Source organism: Ostrinia nubilalis, chromosome 3, assembly GCF_963855985.1.
Source record: "Ostrinia nubilalis chromosome 3, ilOstNubi1.1, whole genome shotgun sequence".
NCBI classification, from domain to species: Eukaryota; Metazoa; Arthropoda; class Insecta; order Lepidoptera; family Crambidae; genus Ostrinia; species Ostrinia nubilalis.
The window spans coordinates 5,891,774-5,910,391 of NC_087090.1; the positions used below are offsets into that span (position 1 = coordinate 5,891,774).

Consider the following 18,618-nt stretch of genomic DNA (forward strand, 5'->3'; position numbering starts at 1 on the left):
GCCAGACACTGGAGCCTTGGCCTTTCGAAATTACAACAACTGAATTTTGTCACTTGCCAGACTGAGTGTATTTATTTTAAAGTTACGCCCAGAGCCCCGATTACGCTAATTTTTAACGTCTCCAATACAGATGCGCTTCTTCGATTCTGCGATACGGATTTGTCAAAACAGCTGACGTCCGGGCCCGTTGAAGATGAAAATTTTTAGCGTAATCGCGGCCCAGTCCATTTTATATCTCTGGAATCAGTCTCTCTCTTTCTCATCCACAGATATGTAATAACTGTGATCTCATCAGTGAATGTGTCACTGTCAGATGCTCTTTTGCTGTCAGCAGCAGTGGGTAGACACTTCTCATACAAAAACTAGTCTCTATATGTAGCAATTGATATACAACCTTATCCCTTAAATAATAAAGTGCATTTTGGATTGATTTCACTATAGCAGGGGAACCCGCGGATCAATACCACCATACTAAAAATAATTGTTAGTGTCCTTATGTTGGTAGTATTGTTAGTTTGACAAATGAAAAAAAATGTCTGTCAATTGAGTTTGAGTTTTAAACCGGCGAATTGATTCGTGTGAAGTTATTTTCTCAGATTTGGTGCAATATTACTGTAAATAAACTTTTCTGTCGTTTACGTTGAGTTGATTAAGTTCCTCCGTATCGGGCGTGATAAAGTTTGCTGTTCAGTGTTATGTTTTTTGTGAGATAGAGACTCTTTTAAATAAGCTGTGTTTCAACTTCTACAGAAGTTTAAACTCTTATTTACTTTTCTGTTTAATGGGTATGTTATCTACTTACTTGAAATATTAGATCTATTACAAATCTATTTTTCATTAAAAACAACCCTATGTGATGAAAATGTAAATGTACTTTCAAAACTGGTAAATGCATGAACCAGGGCATTGACACTGGTTGGAGAGAAATTATAGGCTTTTGTTTAATTAATACCTATTTCATTTTAGGCTTTTACTGATAATGGAGAGTAGAAACAACAAGAAGTGCGTTATTTGTAATAAGAGGCGAAGTCGTGGTGGATCACCCTTACTTTTGAGTAGGTTTCCTCTGGATTCTGACCGGTAAGTTTCTAATAACACTCATTTATTACAAGATAATTTTACTGATTGTGTAAACTTAAAGGCTGGGATTAATATTTTTAATCATACAGTAAATAACCATAACCAATTTTTAATTTCAGTATTTTGTTTCGTACTCTGTAAATGAATTGCATAACAATACTAAAAGAAATTAGTTGATGAATAAATTTCAGTTTGTTATTCTTTTTCTTTTCTAATAGGTATTTCTTATTTCAGTTGTCGAATGTGGGTTAAAAATGCTGGCATAGAAGACTTAGCATATGTACCTATTGAAAAGTTACACCAACTGAAGTTTGTTTGTGGTGGGCACTTCACTCCTGAATCCTTCAATGCCAAAGGAACTCGGCTGAAGAACTCAGCTATTCCAACACTGGAATTGAGCAATCCCATCTTGCCAGATGAAGTTTTGACAGAGTTTCCTCTTCATGTAAAAGACTCCAATAAAGAAAACCTCAAGACAGGTATGATGATGACTTCAATTATTTTTTTTAAATTTAATTTACTATCTATCAATTTTTCTGAATTATTTAGATGTCTTAATTAATTTTCTTTGGTTTCCAAAACAAACCAACCGAATGCAATTTAACAAGGTTCTTTCTTTGTAACCACAAACATGTGTTGTATGCTTATCAATAAATAATATATAATTTCAATTATTAATTATATCTATACTTTGTTACAGTTCTTTATGATCATTCATATTGCATTCCAAAGAAGTCAAATCCAGTTGAACGAGGTATGTTTATCTAAAATTATACTAATAATATAAAAAGGAAATATTTAATTGTTTGTTTGTATTTGATCGGCTCCGTAACTCGAAGCCAAGATAGCCTAAAGTGCGGGTTACAACCCCACAGCTTGAATATTGTAGTAAACCCACTCGTAACACAATTTAGCTTAGAATGTGTGTTGAGTTAGAGGGACTTTAGTAATTTGTGTAATACAAATTCTTCAAAAAAAGTACCAGACCAATTTGAAAAATTTTAGGCAATCTACATTAATTAGCCAGGTCAGCTAGTTTAATAATATTTATAAGCTAGTAATTTTTAATGTGAGCAAGACATGTACTAGACTGATTGTACCCTAAAGTTGGGTAAGAACATGACATTTTATTACCCAATTCACATTTCATTATCTGCTTTCAGTTCCCCTTACAACTACAACCAAACAACTAAATTCAACATGTTTGGGAGCTGTGGATATACCAGATTCTGGTATTTCTGCGAAAACAACTTTTGAACCTCTTCCTTCTACTTCCAATGCACCAGAACATATGACCTATAAACCCATTACTCATGGTAAGTGTACAAACTAATTATTTACCTTTTAAAATATGCCTTCCCTCAAACTAAAGAATGCCACCCTGGATGCGTTCTGCAGTCTGCAGTCAGGTCAAAATGAACTTATATGTACAACATTCTAGGTTTCTGTACATTTTATATTAATGCGATTTGACCGTGTGGATACGAACAAAGAACGCAAAGCACACGTGACTGATTGCCTTATCACGACCACTTACAGATTGTCTTGACATACCCGCAGACCGCATCCAGAATGCAGAACATTAAAACCTCTAAATGCCTTTAATTTAATATTATGTCATTGTTATTGAAGGTGGGCCCACGCTTCATATTTTATGAGAAGAGCTATCATTATCCTGTCTTTGCATTTTTTAAAAACTTGATAATGATTGATTGATTTGGAAATAATATGTTTCATAAAACAACAAAATAAATTTTAAACTTATTTGCATATTTATAATATTTCAGATGATAAAAACATTTGCCATCAAGATGCACAGGCAGAAATATTAGTCCACAGTTATAAAAGACCTAAGAAAAACATTGAAATGAAAGGTAAGATAAAACATACCTAATTTAAAAAACTAAGTAAAATTGCTGATTAATTAACCAATATTCAATTCAATTTAATGTTGTTTTTTTTACTAATGGAAATGTTTTTATTACAGACACTTCATCAACATTTACAATTAAAGAGAAGAGGCTTTGGCGACAGTTACAAAATGCAAAAAAAACAATAAGGAATATAGCGAAGTCAAGAGTGAATTTAGACAAGTTAGATTCGGAAGTGCTGACATCGTTAGTAAAGGATGTAGTGCAGAATAACAAAAAAAAGTCACAAGGAAAAAGGTGGACTTTAGCCAACAAAATATATGCTTTGGCTATATTTAAACGGTCCCCTAAAGCATACCGCTATATGCAAAAGCTGTTTACGCTACCAAGCACTAAAACGCTCCAAAGGATTTAAAAAAATATACCAATGGAGCCTGGTATAAATAAAAATATAATTGATATGTTAGAGGCAAAAGCATCAAGTATGCCAAAGGAAAATAAATATTGCTCGTTAATATTTGACGAGATGGCGTTAAAGAAACGGATAATTTATAACGAAATTGCTGATAAAGTGGATGGCTACGTGGATTATGGAGAGGGCGAGAACATGGGACGAGAAAAGAAAATTGCAGACCATGCGTTAGTGTTTATGATACAGGGTGCTAAACATAAATACAAACAATATATTGCGCACTATTTTGTGGAAGGCACAATATCAACAGCAAAACTGGCAAAAATTATATCGGACATCATCAAAAAATTAAAAGAAATCGGATTTATGGTTCTAACAACAGTTTGTGATCAGGGATCTACAAATATAGGAGCTCTTAACATGTTAAAAAGAAACTGTGGACAAGGCATAGATAGCAACTTTTTCTCTGTAAATAATGACAAAATTTTTATAATCTATGACATCCCTCACTTGTTCAAATCATTACGAAACAATTTCTTTAAAAGTGGAAATATGTCTTTCGATGGAAAAATTGCACAATGGAGGCATTTGGTAGTTGCAGAAGAACACAACAGAAATTTTTTAAATTTTAAAAAACTGAATAGTACCATTGTAAATCCAACATTCAAAACTAAGATGAGGGTGAAGTATGCTGCGCATGCTCTGAGTAATACCGTGGCAGCTATTTTAAAAATGATGGCATGGAAAGAAGTTTCTGATTGCAATGATACAGCATTTGTGATTGAACAGTTAGATAAACTATTTGATTGTACAAATGGTCCATCATCTTTAAATGACGTAAAGAAAGGGATCCGGGAAAATGTTTCCACATCAAGTAATCACATTGAGTCTTGGACCTTTTATACTGATAAGTTAAAAACCATAAAATTTATAACAGCAGAAAACACGATACTAAAAAATGTTAAATGCGTAAAGGGATATCAAATATCTATCAAATCCTTAAACGATATTTGGGAAAAGTTAAAGAATGAAGGGTTTAAATATATGAACCTTAGACAGTTTAACCAAGACTCTGGAAAACTTATTTGGAATCATTAGGCAACACAGTGTAACCAATAGAAATCCCACTATCACGCACTTTACTGCAGCGCTTAAAACAAGCATGGTTACTGGGCTGAAAGTGCCTCATAGCAGAAGTGCTAATTGTGAAGCAGACAACAATAAACATATGCTGGAATATAAAGACATTTTAAAAACTAATTTAAAAACAACAGAAATAAAAATTAATGTTCAAGATTCCACAGACACTGAATTTTATCCTGTGTTGTCTATCCCGGACCCTGAAAACTTAGAACAGCCCATTGAAAATTTGTGTAGCCTTGAAAACCAACCAGTAGTATATGTAAGCGGGTATTTAGCTGCCAAACTATTACAGAACAGTTCTTGTTTAATTTGTGAAGAGTGTTTGAGCGTGAAAACTCCTGTTGACAATGATTTGTATGCATATATATCTCTTCGCGAATGGTGGCATGATAAAAAAAGTCTCGTTTATCCAACAATTCAATTATGTACCACCGTAAATGAAGCTAAACAATTTTATCATGACCATATTGCCGACCAGATATATATGGAAAATGTTGGAAAATTCATTTTCTTAATGTTGAGTACAAATTGTAATTTTAGTTGGTTTAAATGTCAACAACATAATAAAGAAATTTATGATAAGATGTTTAAAATATTAAGTTACCTTTTTCTAAGAAAAAGTTGTAAAATCATTAATGACAGCTTCATAAAAAGTGAAAACAATTTTGCTGACAAAAGTAAAAAAGCACAGCAACAAAGCATTGAAAAGTAATCTTGAGGCTGAGGTTCGATCAGCTGATAAGAAATAAATAAAAATCCTATTTTTTCTTAGAAAAAGTTGTGAAAATAAAAGTTTACAAAATTATCATTTCTGTACTTTGTTATAATTTTCAATAATTCCTCATGCCTACAACTGCTATGTCATGTTCAATACTTATTGTAATATACCTATTTTATTTCGAAATAAATAATTTACGTTACAAAACTTCGTTTTACTTACACATAGTATAAAATAAAAATAGTAATCATTAAAATATTGAAGGTTCCTATACTAGATATCGATATGCAATTACAACCCTAGCAAAGTATCGATAATCGATAAGTTATTACGAACGTCACTAATACTGTCAGAAAATAAGGCATTATGTTGGTAGCTCCGCCTGTAGTTTGTGCGGTTGGTAAAGATTTGCGGGTCGTTCTCTAAAATGCATATGTGTGCGTGAGCTCAAAAAATATCTATGGAGTGCCGTCTCTTACTCTTTTATGCTCTTTGGTCAGCAGTGTCAAGTGTGTCAATTTTGTTTGCATTTTTGCAGGGAGAAGAAAGGAAGGAATTTTAAAGTATTTATATATGTTTACTTTCAGTTCGATTTGATAAACAAATAAGTCTCATCTAATGTGAGAAAGTCTTATATATAGTTGGAATAGAATATTTAGTGAGCCCATCTACATAATGGCTACATATAACCTAAAAAATATATGTATCAGTCTAAGCAAGTTAAGGTAAAGTTTACTTAAAGAAAATTATTACCGAGTATTGTGGTATTGATAAAAAATAATTTAGGGTCAGGGATTTGTTGGGTTCTTATTTGCATTTATAGGGGACATGTGGTAGAAGTGACAAGTGATTCTTATACTGTTTATGTTATTAGGCCAATATTGCAGCTTTATATGAGAAAAAATCGAGCTTTATATATTATAGATTAATTGTGTTATGTTCTTGATACAATCAATCAAAAAGCGTTTACAAAATGTTTTCCTATTTCCCAAATAACTCAGTTAAAAATATGCTGGTTAACAAAATTCAATTTTACATTTCAGAATCGACCACATTGTGACACGATCATATGTAAATGCTCCTCCTAGATTTCGGCCACCTTATTGGTATGCACCCAAGGAACGAGTGGTATGTGAAAATCTATTGAGAATTATTTGGTTTATCTCCTTTATTTCTAAGAAAAGTTTTCTACTACTAATATTGTTGTTCTGAGTAAAGCTTGTAAAGAAATTATGCCTAACTTTCATGGCTATAAAGATGAATTTATTTCATGACCATTATCAAAACTGTAAATTGTCCATGGAGGCTTTTTTTCTACCTTAATTACAAAATATAAGTAAATAAAACTGGTATTGCAGGTTGTACATTTGCCTATTTTTATTTCCAGATGACCAATGATTACTTGACACAAGAGAATAAACAGTTTGTAGAAGAAGTAATGAAAGATAAAATGAGAGCTCAAGCAGAGTTAGAATCACCGCTAGCAAACATTGCTGACCAAAGTAGTCAAAAGTGGGCACCAACCACTAGGAGAGTTGGTGTCATTGCACGGAAAATTGGAAACTATCCTATATGGGATAAGGATGGGAAAAAAATGCTTACTACACTTTTGCAGGTAGATTTCAGTGTGTACTTAGCACAACATTACTATTTTCTTACTAAATAGATAGTGTAATTTTTATAACACAAACTGATGATGGTTAAAGAATAAGCTGGTCAAAGTAAAAGTGCATCATATCATTTTAAAACCATTTTACATTTTAGTATATTGTAGCTATAATCATTTGGTGTTTATGTATCTTTTCCAGGTTGTTGACAACCATGTCATAAAATATATACCACCTGAAGAGTTTAATCCAATGAAAACTAATAAAGTTATTTGGCGGGAAAAAAGAAGATTGGGTTGTTTACTTGTGGGATCTGAAACTATAGATCCTAGCACTGTCACAAAAGACTATTGTGGCCTATTTGACAGTGTTGGAATGCTTCCTAAGAAACATTTATGTAGATTTATGGTGTCCCCTGAGTCTGCATTGCCTACTGGTACACCACTATTTGCCACGCACTTTCGGGCAGGCGATTACTTGGACATACGCGCTAAAACGTAAGTTATGTTATGTTCGAAAACAGTGGCGCGGCAGTGGGCAGAGTGGTGCACTCAATCAAGCGGTGACAGCCCGCGCGTTGCCGTTTTTCAAACATTTCGGTCGTTAATATAAACAATCACCATGACACGGGACACCGCGCGATCTAGATACCCGCTGTTTTCAAGAACGGGTCTGAAGAGTTCGAGGCGCAATTTGTTGAAAGCGCAGGAAAGCGCCAGTCAACTAAAAAAAATTCAAATATATTATATGTATAAACATATGCTACGCACATATCAAGTGAAACCGTTTCATCGGTATTTAATTAAAACCGATCATAGCACACCTGCTTCTCTCAATCACGATAGACTAAATTCAATACAGCCTGTTTAGTGGTTCATAGAAGTCTTTGGTTCCAATTACATAAAGCTAATAAAAGTTGAAGCTATTGGAATTGGAAGGGATGAGAATACATACCTTAGATATTAAATTCTTGACATTTATTTTAGTATGGACAGAGGATTCCAAGGTGTCATAAAGCGTTGGGGTTTCAAAGGTATGCCAGCATCTCATGGAGTAACAAAAACGCACAGACGACCAGGAAATATTGGTGCTGGTGGTGAAAAAGCGCGTGTCTGGCCAGGGACAAAGATGCCTGGTCACATGGGAAACAGGTGTGTATTTTATCACTAGGCTAACGACTTGTGTGTATGTCACCGGAAAATAACAAGAATCGTAAGTTGATCAATTTTCTAGGTAGTTGATCAACTCTCGGAAAATAATAAACGGCATTTGAAATGTACTATTTAACGTATGTATTTTAGTAAGTTGATTAATTTACGGCGTCTTGTCGTTAAATCATCCGACAAAGGCAAGGCGCACGTTGATTGGTTAAAAGACTCACGTGCTTTTATACCGCTCCCCGCCACCCAGCCGCCGCCATTACCGGTTTAAACGTAAACAAATCTATCTATTTTCTTTATTTACAGTAGTAAAATTAGCAATTGTTGTTTTGTGTGGTAATAATTCTCATTATAACGCGTCATTTTATTTATGATGAGTGAAATGGAGTCTGTAGTGGTAGAAATAAACAAACTTACTTATTATTAATATAACTTACAATAATAAAACTTTGAGCTCCAATATATTTTTTAAACATTTTTCATTTATTTAACTATATAGCATAGACGAACTTTAATATCCCTATCTCTAAAATGTAAATATTAAAACAACATAATCTAAGTGTCTGTCGACCAATCAGAGAAAAGTGTATTAAGTGACGGATAATTGTGTACCGTCAAATAGTACACTGGGCAACGATTGGTCCATTTGTGGATGATTTTACTTGTAGCAATATTAGTTAATTATTAAATTACGGCTAGGTACCGTAAGTTGACCAATTAGCTAAAATTCGATGCGTTAAATAGTACATTTCAACTGCCGTTTGTTATTTTCCGAGAGTTGATCAACTTCCTAGAAAATTGATCAACTTACGAGTCTTGTTATTTTCCGGTGACATGTACATCAAAATTATAAACAAGAAAAATAATTTTGCCTCCCACGAAACGTTTCGAACTTTCGAGCGAATTCATGGATATTAATTTTTATACATATAATAACCGGTTCCTATTCTTCTATCCTACTTACGTCAGTAAGTATAATCATCATCATCATCATCATTTCAGCCATAGGACGTCCACTGCTGAACATAGGCCTCCCCCAATGCTTTCCATGTTGATCGATTGGTAGCGGCCTGCGTCCATTGCTTCCCTGCTACCTTTACGATGTCGTCGGTCCACCTTGTAGGTGGACGTCCCACGCTGCGTTTTCCGGTACGCGGCCTCCATTCCAGAACCTTTCTGCCCCATCGGCCGTCAGTTCTGCGTACTATGTGCCCTGCCCATTGCCACTTCAGCTTGCTAATCCGTCGGGCTATGTCAGCGACTTTGGTTCGTTTACGGATCTCCTCATTTCTGATTCGATCTCGCAAAGAAACACCAAGCATAGCCCTCTCCATAGCACGCTGTGCAGCTTTGAGCTTCTGTATAAGGCCTATAGTGAGAGGCCACGTTTCCGAGCCATAAGTTATCACTGGTAACACACATTGGTTATACACTCTAGTCTTCAGGCATTGAGGTAATTTGGACGAAAAGATGTTGCGTAGTTTCCCGAACGCTGCCCAGCCGAGTTGGATTCGACGATTGACCTCCTTCTCGAAATTGGACCTACCTAGCTGAATCGTTTGTCCGAGGTAGACATACTTGTCGACAATCTCGAGAATTGAGCTCCCAACTGAAACTGGGTAGGGCATAACATGGACATTCGACATAAGCTTCGTTTTGTCCATGTTCATCCTCAGGCCTACCTGTTGGGAAACTCGATTAAGGTCTTCGAGCATTGTGCCAAGATCTTCCAACGATTCTGCCATGACCACAATATCGTCGGCAAACCGAAGGTGAGTGATGTACTCGCCATTAATGTTTATGCCGAATCCTTTCCATTCCAGGAGTTTGAAAGCGTCTTCCAATGCAGCGGTGAACAGTTTCGGAGATATAACATCTCCCTGCCTAACGCCTCGCTGCAGTGGAATCGCCCTCGTGCTCTGCTCCTGTACTCGGACCGACATGGTGGCGTTTTTGTACAAGCACTTCAGCACCTCGATATACCGATAGTCAATACGGCACCGCTGGAGAGATTGTAGCACTGCCCAAGTCTCAATCGAATCGAAGGCCTTCTCATAGTCCACGAACGCCAAGCATAGTGGCAAGTTATACTCCTCAGTCTTCTGTATAACCTGCCGCAGCGTATGGATGTGGTCTATGGTACTATAACCTTTTCGGAATCCGGCTTGTTCGGGAGGCTGGAAGTCATCGAACCTACGCGCGAGACGGTTCGTGATGACTCTCGAAAACAGTTTGTAGACATGACTCAGAAGCGAGATGGGTCTGTAATTCTTCAGCAAGGTCTTATCACCTTTCTTGAAGAAGAGCACCACCACGCTTCTGTTCCATGCCTCTGGCGTAGTTCCCTGGAGTAGGACGGAGTTAAAGAGTCTCTGAAGGACTTTCAGTATCGGTGTTCCACCCGCATTCAGAAGCTCCGATGTTATTCCGTCATCACCCGGTGCCTTGTTGTTCTTTAGCTGTTTGAGAGCCATCCTAATCTCGTATAGGCTGATGTCCGGGATATCTTCGGTATAGTGTCGAGTTAGCTTAGCTCTTGGATCTGAAGTTGAGCTATCAACGGGTTTGGTGACCGAGGTATATAGCTGTCCATAAAACCTCTCGATCTCACCCAGAACCTCGGCTTTTGTTGACGTTACACTACCGTCCGCCGTCGTTAGCTACGTCAGCTGGCTTTGCCCAATAGAGTTGTCTCTTGCGAACACTTTGGAGCCTTGGTTCCGCTCTATCGCCTCTTTAATACTGTTAGTATTAAAGTTGCGAATATCATGTCGCAAGGACTTCCTTATCTGTCTATTGAGCTGCCTATATGCCGTAGCGTCAACGGAGGACTGCAGCGTCATTGCACGTCGTTCTGCCATGAGGTTGAGGGTGTGGTCGGTGAGCTTTTGCGGCTTGTCTTTACGACGAGGTCTAAAGAATTTAAGCCCAGCCGCCTGGACAGTTTCTACGAACCCGTTATTGATCTCATCCACTGACTCGCAGTTTCAACGCGAAGCTGGGCATGCGAAGTGATGATGAGCTGAGAGTGGGGCAATTTGGATGTGGGCAACGGAACCCCAGGGGGCAGAGGCTGGCCGAATTTCTGGAGAAGGAAGACCTCTTTGCGATGAACTCCTTCTTCCAGAAGCCGCCTCATAGGAAGTGGACATGGATGAGTCCCGATGGTTCTACGAAAAATGAGATTGACTTCATCATGACCACAAAGCGACGAATATTTAGTGATGTCTCCGTGATCAACAGGGTGAAAACCGGTAGTGATCACCGAATGGTCAGAGGCATACTAAATATTAACGTCAAGCTAGAAAGGTCCCGTCTGATGAAGTCTACGCTCCGACCCTACAATTCCCATATCCACTGCCCCAAGAGCTTTCAGCTCGAGTTGACAAATCGCTTTGCATGCCTGGAAAACTGCGAGTCAGTGGATGAGATCTCGCAGTAAGTATAAACGAGCACACAACACAGCAACCGATTTAAATTTATGTTGAGATACGAGCATACGTGACGCGTGCCGAAATCCGCATCACAGGCACTTAGACCCGCAAGCGGGCTCAGCTATCGGCCGACAAAAATCGGTGGTCTGCGCCTAGGTTTCAAGAAATAGCTTCTTAGCGATAAGTCTGCCTAAATTAACAGTTTAGTAGGGAGTGAATTAATTTAAAATGAAAGTATTTCTAAACTGTTTTTTTTTTTATGTCCAGATGGAGAACGCTGCGAGGAGTAAAAATTCTTCGTATTAACACCAAACATAACGTTTTATGGACTTTAGGCGTGGCCATTCCAGGCGAAACAGGCGCCTTGTGTTATTTGTACGACACAATATTACCGTTAAGAAAATTAAAATCAAGTCCGCCTTTTCCTACACACCCACCTGCTGATGATCTACCAATTGAGTACTATGATGACACTATTCATCCGTTTGAAAATCCTACCCTAACTTACGAAGAAGCTTAATTTTATTAATGTTGTACTCTCAGAAATAAACACTGTGTAAGGATTCCATTTGTTAAATAAATAAGTGGTACAAATTGAAGCGTATATTATTGGCGTAAGCCGCTTTCCCTCAGGTAAAACGTGCCCTTGCCATATTCCATTTTATTAAGCCTGCAATACAGAACTACGCTTCTAGTCCCAAACTAAGCAAAGCTTGTACTATGGGTACTAAACAACAAATATAAACATACTTATTAACAGTGGCGGCGTAGCATGGGCTGGCACCCGGGGCGATCACCCCCCCCCCCCCCCTCCGTCACAAGTCCTAAGGCACCCCTTGGTACCCCCCAGGATTTTGGGGTTACCTACCGATTCCAAGATTGAAAGACAATCGTCCCCCCCCCGTATCGCAGATTTGCCATGCAAATATGCCAGTGAGTACTAATCTGCGCGACTTGTGTCACCCCCTGATGCTTGGCACCCGGGGCGGACCGCCCCCACCGCCCCCCCCTTACGCCGCTACTGCTTTAAACATAGTAACCACCCAGACCCGTCACAGGATTATTAAAATTCATCATTTCAATTTCTGCCTGGCCAGGAATCAAACCCGCGACCTCTCGGCAGTAGTCCGTTCCGAACTACTACACCAAACGGCCGATATTATTCAAATAATTGCGCTAAAGATAAAAGCATGATTTAGGTATTTTATGTGCCGTCCTAGGTAGGCAGTCAGCGTCAAGTGGCACCCAAAGTGGCCAATAAGTTAACAAAGACGTGTTGCGATCTTTTTGGTCACTTTGGGTGTCACGAACTATTTGACGCTGACATAGGATCAATCTAAAAATTTATTTCCCTATCCCTGACCATTGAGTTATAATGTACTACGTAGTAATATTACTTCAATGTCCCTGACCAAGGTAAATAAAGACGAAAATAAATTATGACCAAATTCAATTTCATTTATTGTTTAAAATGTACTTAATTTATTTTATAATTTATCTTATTCTAGATTATTTAAAAACTTATGTCTAGACAATATAATCATCATGATTTTTGTCAGTCTGATGTTTAAACATTTCTAATAAATGTATAGACTTTAAGGGTTGTGTGGGTTCAGATGAAATGAAAACTTACATGCAATTGTGCGCCTTTTTTATTTTTACCTTACTTAACACACCTACTATTATTAATTTTAAAACTTATTTCTAAAACTGTTTTCTTGAATATATTTATTCATTATTATTATAATTAATAATAACTCCTTAAAAATTACTGTTGTGTTGGAGGCTGGAACCCATACCCAGGATATGGTTGGGGGGCACCAGGCGGCGGGGCGCCCGGGGCCGGCGCCCGCGCGTACGGGTAGGGGGAGGGAGGGTACTGAGCTGGAGGGTAGCCCTGTTGGTAAGCATGCGGAGGATATGCTCCTCCAGATGGAGGATAGTTTTGTGGATTCTGTGGATAAGAAGACTGTGGAGGTGGAGCTGTTGACACAGAAGGAGCTGGGCTGCCAGGCTGAGATGAAGGATTGGAATATGGAGGCTGGGTGGCCGGAGGGTACGGCGATGGCTGACCAGGGGGAGGATACTGCTGTTGTGCAGGAGGGCCGCCTGGAGCGGACGCCGACGACGCTACTGTGGACGGAGGGGCACTGGAATGAGAACTGGAATTGTAGGTGGGCGACTGAGCTGATGGTGAACCGTATCCAGAACTTGTAGGGTTCTGACCGGTATAACCACTGGGTGGAGGTTGAGGTGAGCGGTTGGGCTGGGATGTTGCTGTGGTGTTGTAAGCTGAAGTGGGTGTTGTGTTGGGGAACGGTTGTGATTGGTACGGTTGCGGCTGAGATACAGTTGAGTTGTATGTACTAGCACCGACATTTGGATAGTTGGCACCAGATTGAGGAGGAGGATATGCAGAGTTTCCTGTGTAACCAGGTTGAGAAGCTCCTCGAACCGGATATGGAGACCCGGCAGCGGCAGGGTTCCCAGGAGGGGGTGCATATGGTTGTTGGACTGTGGAAGGAGGATAACCTGAACCAGGCACAGGATGTGTGGAAGGTGGATAATTATTAGGAGTAGTAGTAATTGGAGGTCCATAAGTTGAATTTGGAGGATAACCTTGGGATTGTGGAGGGTTTGGTGGGCCATATCCTTGACCAGGTGGCCCATATCCAGCTTGTGGCGGATAAACTCCTGGTCCTTGATATTGACCTTGATACTGATTTTGAGAATATGGCCTTTGACCATAACTCTGAGTTGGTCTTGTTGGGGTTGTTGAAACTCCTGGAGGAGGTCGATACTGCTGCTGTGACGAATCTGATCCTGTGGATGGTGGATTGAGTGGTCCTTGTGGAACATTTCCAGATGCTAATGCATGTGGAGGCTGAAACAAAACAATATTTTTTTATTCCTGAGATACCTAATATGTTCATCCAGATTAGTTTTTGTGGGAGCAGTTAGCTTAACCTTTAACCAGTGACACGTAGTCTGACAGGCGTCTCATGTTTTTCAAATTCTTAGAATTGACCACTTCCCCTCGCTTGCAGCGACCCAGCGTCTTAGTAGCTTTTGTTTTAGTGCTAAAACCACCACAGAAGAAGGCAGACGTGTTATCGGTTGTTTTGCACGTAAGTTATACGAATTAGAAAATCGATCGTAGCCTGTGAGGCTACATGTCCCTAGTTGTCATACAAAAACTTATACACTCTACTTTTTATTTTAAGTGCAAAATGGCAGAAAAGACTAGGAAATGATAACTCCAGCCCACGAATTCATCAAAGAATAAAATATTACGAACGGTCAGTCAATCGTTTGAACCTTTTGAACCTCGTCAAGGTTCAAACGATGGACCGTCTGTTCCATCCTGAAACAAGTCAAGCCAAGCAAAGGGCATGCAGTATTTGTCTGCCTAAACTACACAAAATGACAGTGTACACAGCGGACAGTGGCGGCGTAAGGGGGGGGCGGGGGGGGTGGTCCGCCCAGGGTGCCAAGCATCAGGGGGTGACAACGGAGTGACAACTCAGTCGCGAAGATTAGTGCCCACAGGTGCATCTGCATGACAAGGACGTCGCGCATCTGATATGTCATGATAAGGGGGTGCATGCGATTGGTATCATCTCATCATAATAATAATGCTCATGACTTAGTACTAAAATCTTTTGGCTTCAAATCGGTAACCCGAAAATTCTGGGGGACACCAGACCATTCTGGGGTGCCTTAGCCCCCCGCAATATGAACATCCAACTTATGGTCTTATGAGGGGTGAGGAGGGGGGGAAGGGGTCGCCCCGGGTGCCAAGCCATGCTACGCCGCCACAGTACACTTGTGTTGGGGTGTTACAATCCCATATGTTTGCAATGTTCTCGCCTTTTCTGCAAAAATTGCCATTGATTTTATGCCAAATTGAGCGGGTGTCAGAATTTTTATTTTTAGTTTTCAGAAGTGGCTTTTATGTTTTTTCGGTTTCTGTATTATTAGATTTTTAGTAAAAAGTATTAAATTTGACATAGAATTTATATAAAGTCTATTAAAATGCTAAAAAAGGACCTCATATCAATTGAGGCTGAAAATTACCACTAATTGGTAATTATAGTTTTTTTCTATGTAATTATAAAAAAATGATTGAATTCATTTAGGGTCATTTCGCCTGTTCGCGTCCATTTAGTGCAGTTGGCAAGTTTGACGGCGATAATAAAAATGCCCCAGCACTCATTTCTATGACAAATTTGTGTAATGTATTCATTATATATTCTATTTTAAGATTAACTTTCAGTTGTATTAGAAACATCTTGCGTTTTCTTTTTAAATAGATAAACTTCAGAATTAGGCGTTATACCCAGTTTGCGTCCACAAAATCCAAATTGCGTCCACCCGTGGACCATTTAGCGTCCAGCAGCTTAGAAAAGGAATATAGGGGTGATATTTTTAAGAATTAATAAAGTAAGATTGTATTTGAACAATTTCTTTATTTAACAATAAACTTAATTATTAAAAATCAACATTATCATCATTTAAAACTCACTTTAAAAAATAAAAATAAATCTTCTCAACATTGGTTTAAGTAAAAAATTATTTATTTCTGGCCAAACATTTTTCAAACAATTTTTGACCTGGACGATCATCTTTGTAATTATTTTTAAACTCTCCGTCTCGAATTATTTTTTGAACAGTATCCAACAATTCTTGCTTTTTACTGGAAATTCACATTTAGAAATGTTAAGAAGCCATTCAACTACTTTTGTATTATTGTTCCATTTTCTTCCCTAAACTTTGAATTTTTGACGAATTTCAATATCTAATTACTACATGACGTGACATATCATTGGAAAGAAGAGAAGCTAGAGATGTTTTTAAGATCATTGGCAATCCACTATCACCTTTAATTTTTTTTAAATCGAATTCCAAGTTGAAATTTTTATCGTGGTTTGTACCTTTGTTAAACTTTCACGGCTCGTAACTAGCTATCCAATCATTGAAATTGAATTTATTTGACTAAAGACATATTCGATATTAATATCAAATAACAAAAGTGGTTAAAAACACGTGAGAAAAAAAAATTAGGCAGTTTTTAGGTCAAATTTTGGAAAAAAATAAACAAAAACAAAAATATCAATTAAAATAAAAGTAGCTCACTTAGGGTCAGATGGGCGAACTTGTATTCTTAAAATGACCTTACCTATACACATTAATATTAAACAGTATGTTTTAATTTTTTTTTATAAGCAAGTATTTAATGAAAACAGTGGACGCAATTTGGTTTATTATTATAGAGGATAAGTATAGTTTGCGTCCATTGTGGACGCAAAGTGGAAGTTTTGTAAAATCGATGTAGTAATTCGCGTCCACCTTATTTTATTAGTTAAATATAAAAAACATTACCAAATTCATAATAAACATTATACCTTTTTTCATCATTAAACTGTAGAAATAGCTATCTATCCTAAAATTCACATAAAACAATATAAAACTTACCATCAAACACGCCGCTGCACACTATTTTTTATCTAAACATGCAGCGCGTGTGAGCTTCCTTGTTGAACAGCCGAGACTAACTATTTTTCTAAACAGGAATGGTTGGACGCACAGGACTTTTGTCTATGTGTGCATGCCTCTTATACATTGACGTATTAGCGGTAATGACTTTTCGTTTGATTGGTGTGTTAGTTTACTTGTTTTCGAGGATTTTTAAAAGGAGATCGGCAAAATGGACGCGAATTGGGCGATGGACGCGAACAGGCGAAATGACCCTACATTTGTTTTATTGACATACCAATAGTTAAATACAAATACAATTTTAAAGTAATCCACATGCAATTTTGTCAATTTTTTGATTTCGAAGTAGTAGCCTGTGAGACGTCATGTCCCTTATAGTGTTATAAAATAGTCATGTCACTGGTTAAAGGTTAAGGCCCTCTGTTTCTCAGACTTAATTTATTTAAAGTATATTCATAAGGTTTTTATGTATTTGTAAAGAATATACTCTGTATATTGTAATTACAAAGAACTCACCGGTAGAAGGGCCTGTATATTTTGATTGGCATCTGCAATTGACGCTAAATACACTAGGTTTCTATGGAGCACTTGTTGATACTGATGGCATTCCATTAGTTGTCCTTTGGCTTGGTAATCTTGTATAGTTTGAATGAGGTGAGCATTTTCATCAAGCATTTTCTGAATTTGAGCTGGACTTAATGGAGGTCGGTTCCCTCGAGGTGCAAATGCCACGGACATTTTAAATGATTAAGTATGAATATACCACTAGTTTCAAAGACACATCAAGTCAAGACCCAGCTAAATAGCCGGACAAAGAAAATATATTCCAAGGGAAATACTTATAATATATTGTATACGTTTAGAATACTACTGCAAAAATGCCATTATTTCCAAATAATAAAAAGTCGAATCAAAGATTTGAGAGCTATAATGTGAAGCGAATTCACATTTCACTGAAATAGATCGAGAATTTCACAATTTCTTTCACACCAAGCTAAGACCACAAATTAAAGAGTAGGTGCTCCAAACGTGTGACATTTTGTCATATCCATGAAGCTACAGATAAAAATGGAGGCCACACTCCGAATACCTACTTGAAGCACAAACTAAGTATCACTATCTCGCTCTCTGTGGGCAGACTCGCTCTTTCTAAATAAACAAAAAATATAAAATTGCTCAAATTCAATGAAACCAATGTAAAATCTTTATTTCTTGACATAGGTATCATTAAAAATGATAAGTGTAATTACTGGTAAAACGTTTTAGGAAGAAATTACTGTAAAAAATGTGAAAAATGTTTACAATGATCCAATGTCGGAAATCACGAAATAAACACTTACGCGTGGAATCTTATGTCACTTCCAGGACACCACGTACTACCGCAACCACGCACTACAAAATTTTGCACCAATTCTTGTGATAAAACATGGATAAAACACTGATTATTTCCTGTAAACAATCTCAAACGAAATTAACTGCTTAATAAACAAAATAGTAAACAACCGCCATGATGGGCCGGATTGGGCCGATGTTGCCACATGGTACCGATTACCCAGGAATTGGGATTGTAATTCCCTGATTCGCCAACACATTAAGCCTAAATGGCCGACAATTTTGTGATTTTTTATTTAACTAGGAAATCTTAGTTTCAAATATTAATTATTTATTTGTTTAACTTCTGATTTGGTTAGTGAATT

General features: G+C 37.7%; 3 protein-coding genes across 4 annotated transcripts; 2 read left to right on the forward strand and 1 right to left on the reverse strand.

Annotated features, from left to right (window-relative positions):
* The first annotated feature begins 340 nt into the window (after positions 1-340).
* Positions 341-5,389, forward strand: LOC135087713 (uncharacterized). Of its 2 annotated transcripts, XM_063982480.1 has the most exons (7): positions 341-785; positions 967-1,080; positions 1,315-1,559; positions 1,781-1,834; positions 2,244-2,396; positions 2,868-2,954; positions 3,068-5,389. In XM_063982480.1, exons 2-7 carry the CDS (start codon positions 980-982, stop codon positions 3,364-3,366), a joined length of 939 nt encoding a protein of 312 aa, XP_063838550.1. In that variant the 5' UTR covers positions 341-785; positions 967-979; the 3' UTR covers positions 3,367-5,389. The 2 variants fall into 2 exon arrangements, with proteins under 2 accessions (XP_063838550.1, XP_063838549.1); XM_063982479.1 differs by having other exon boundaries at positions 341-1,080.
* A 336-nt stretch (positions 5,390-5,725) lies between these two features.
* LOC135087714 (large ribosomal subunit protein uL3m) lies at positions 5,726-12,019 on the forward strand. Its single transcript, XM_063982481.1, has 6 exons — positions 5,726-5,949; positions 6,268-6,352; positions 6,612-6,839; positions 7,033-7,328; positions 7,818-7,982; positions 11,693-12,019. Exons 1-6 carry the CDS (start codon positions 5,900-5,902, stop codon positions 11,943-11,945), a joined length of 1,077 nt encoding a protein of 358 aa, XP_063838551.1. The 5' UTR covers positions 5,726-5,899; the 3' UTR covers positions 11,946-12,019.
* Positions 12,020-12,862: 843 nt separating this feature from the next.
* On the reverse strand, positions 12,863-17,938 carry LOC135088261 (proline-rich protein 2-like). The gene is made up of 2 exons (XM_063983137.1): positions 17,438-17,938; positions 12,863-14,309 (listed from the first exon to the last, which is right to left on the reverse strand). Exons 1-2 carry the CDS (start codon positions 17,657-17,659, stop codon positions 13,194-13,196), a joined length of 1,338 nt encoding a protein of 445 aa, XP_063839207.1. The 5' UTR covers positions 17,660-17,938; the 3' UTR covers positions 12,863-13,193.
* Between the last annotated feature and the right edge of the window lie 680 nt (positions 17,939-18,618).

What these genes read in the sequence shown, in the direction of transcription:
- LOC135087713 (XM_063982479.1), top strand. Translation starts at nt 980, where the DNA reads ATGGAGAGTAGAAACAACAAGAAGTGCGTTATTTGTAATAAGAGGCGA. An exon ending in TAAAGAAAACCTCAAGACAG is followed by an intron (nt 1,560 to 1,780) that starts GTATGATGATGA and finishes ACTTTGTTACAG; the next exon opens with TTCTTTATGATCATTCATAT. An exon ending in GTCAAATCCAGTTGAACGAG is followed by an intron (nt 1,835 to 2,243) that starts GTATGTTTATCT and finishes ATCTGCTTTCAG; the next exon opens with TTCCCCTTACAACTACAACC.
- LOC135087714 (XM_063982481.1), top strand. Translation starts at nt 5,900, where the DNA reads ATGGCTACATATAACCTAAAAAATATATGTATCAGTCTAAGCAAGTTA. An exon ending in ATGCACCCAAGGAACGAGTG is followed by an intron (nt 6,353 to 6,611) that starts GTATGTGAAAAT and finishes TTTTATTTCCAG; the next exon opens with ATGACCAATGATTACTTGAC. An exon ending in TGCTTACTACACTTTTGCAG is followed by an intron (nt 6,840 to 7,032) that starts GTAGATTTCAGT and finishes TATCTTTTCCAG; the next exon opens with GTTGTTGACAACCATGTCAT.
- LOC135088261 (XM_063983137.1), bottom strand. Translation starts at nt 17,659, where the DNA reads ATGTCCGTGGCATTTGCACCTCGAGGGAACCGACCTCCATTAAGTCCA. An exon ending in ATATACAGGCCCTTCTACCG is followed by an intron (nt 14,310 to 17,437) that starts GTGAGTTCTTTG and finishes GTTTTGTTTCAG; the next exon opens with CCTCCACATGCATTAGCATC.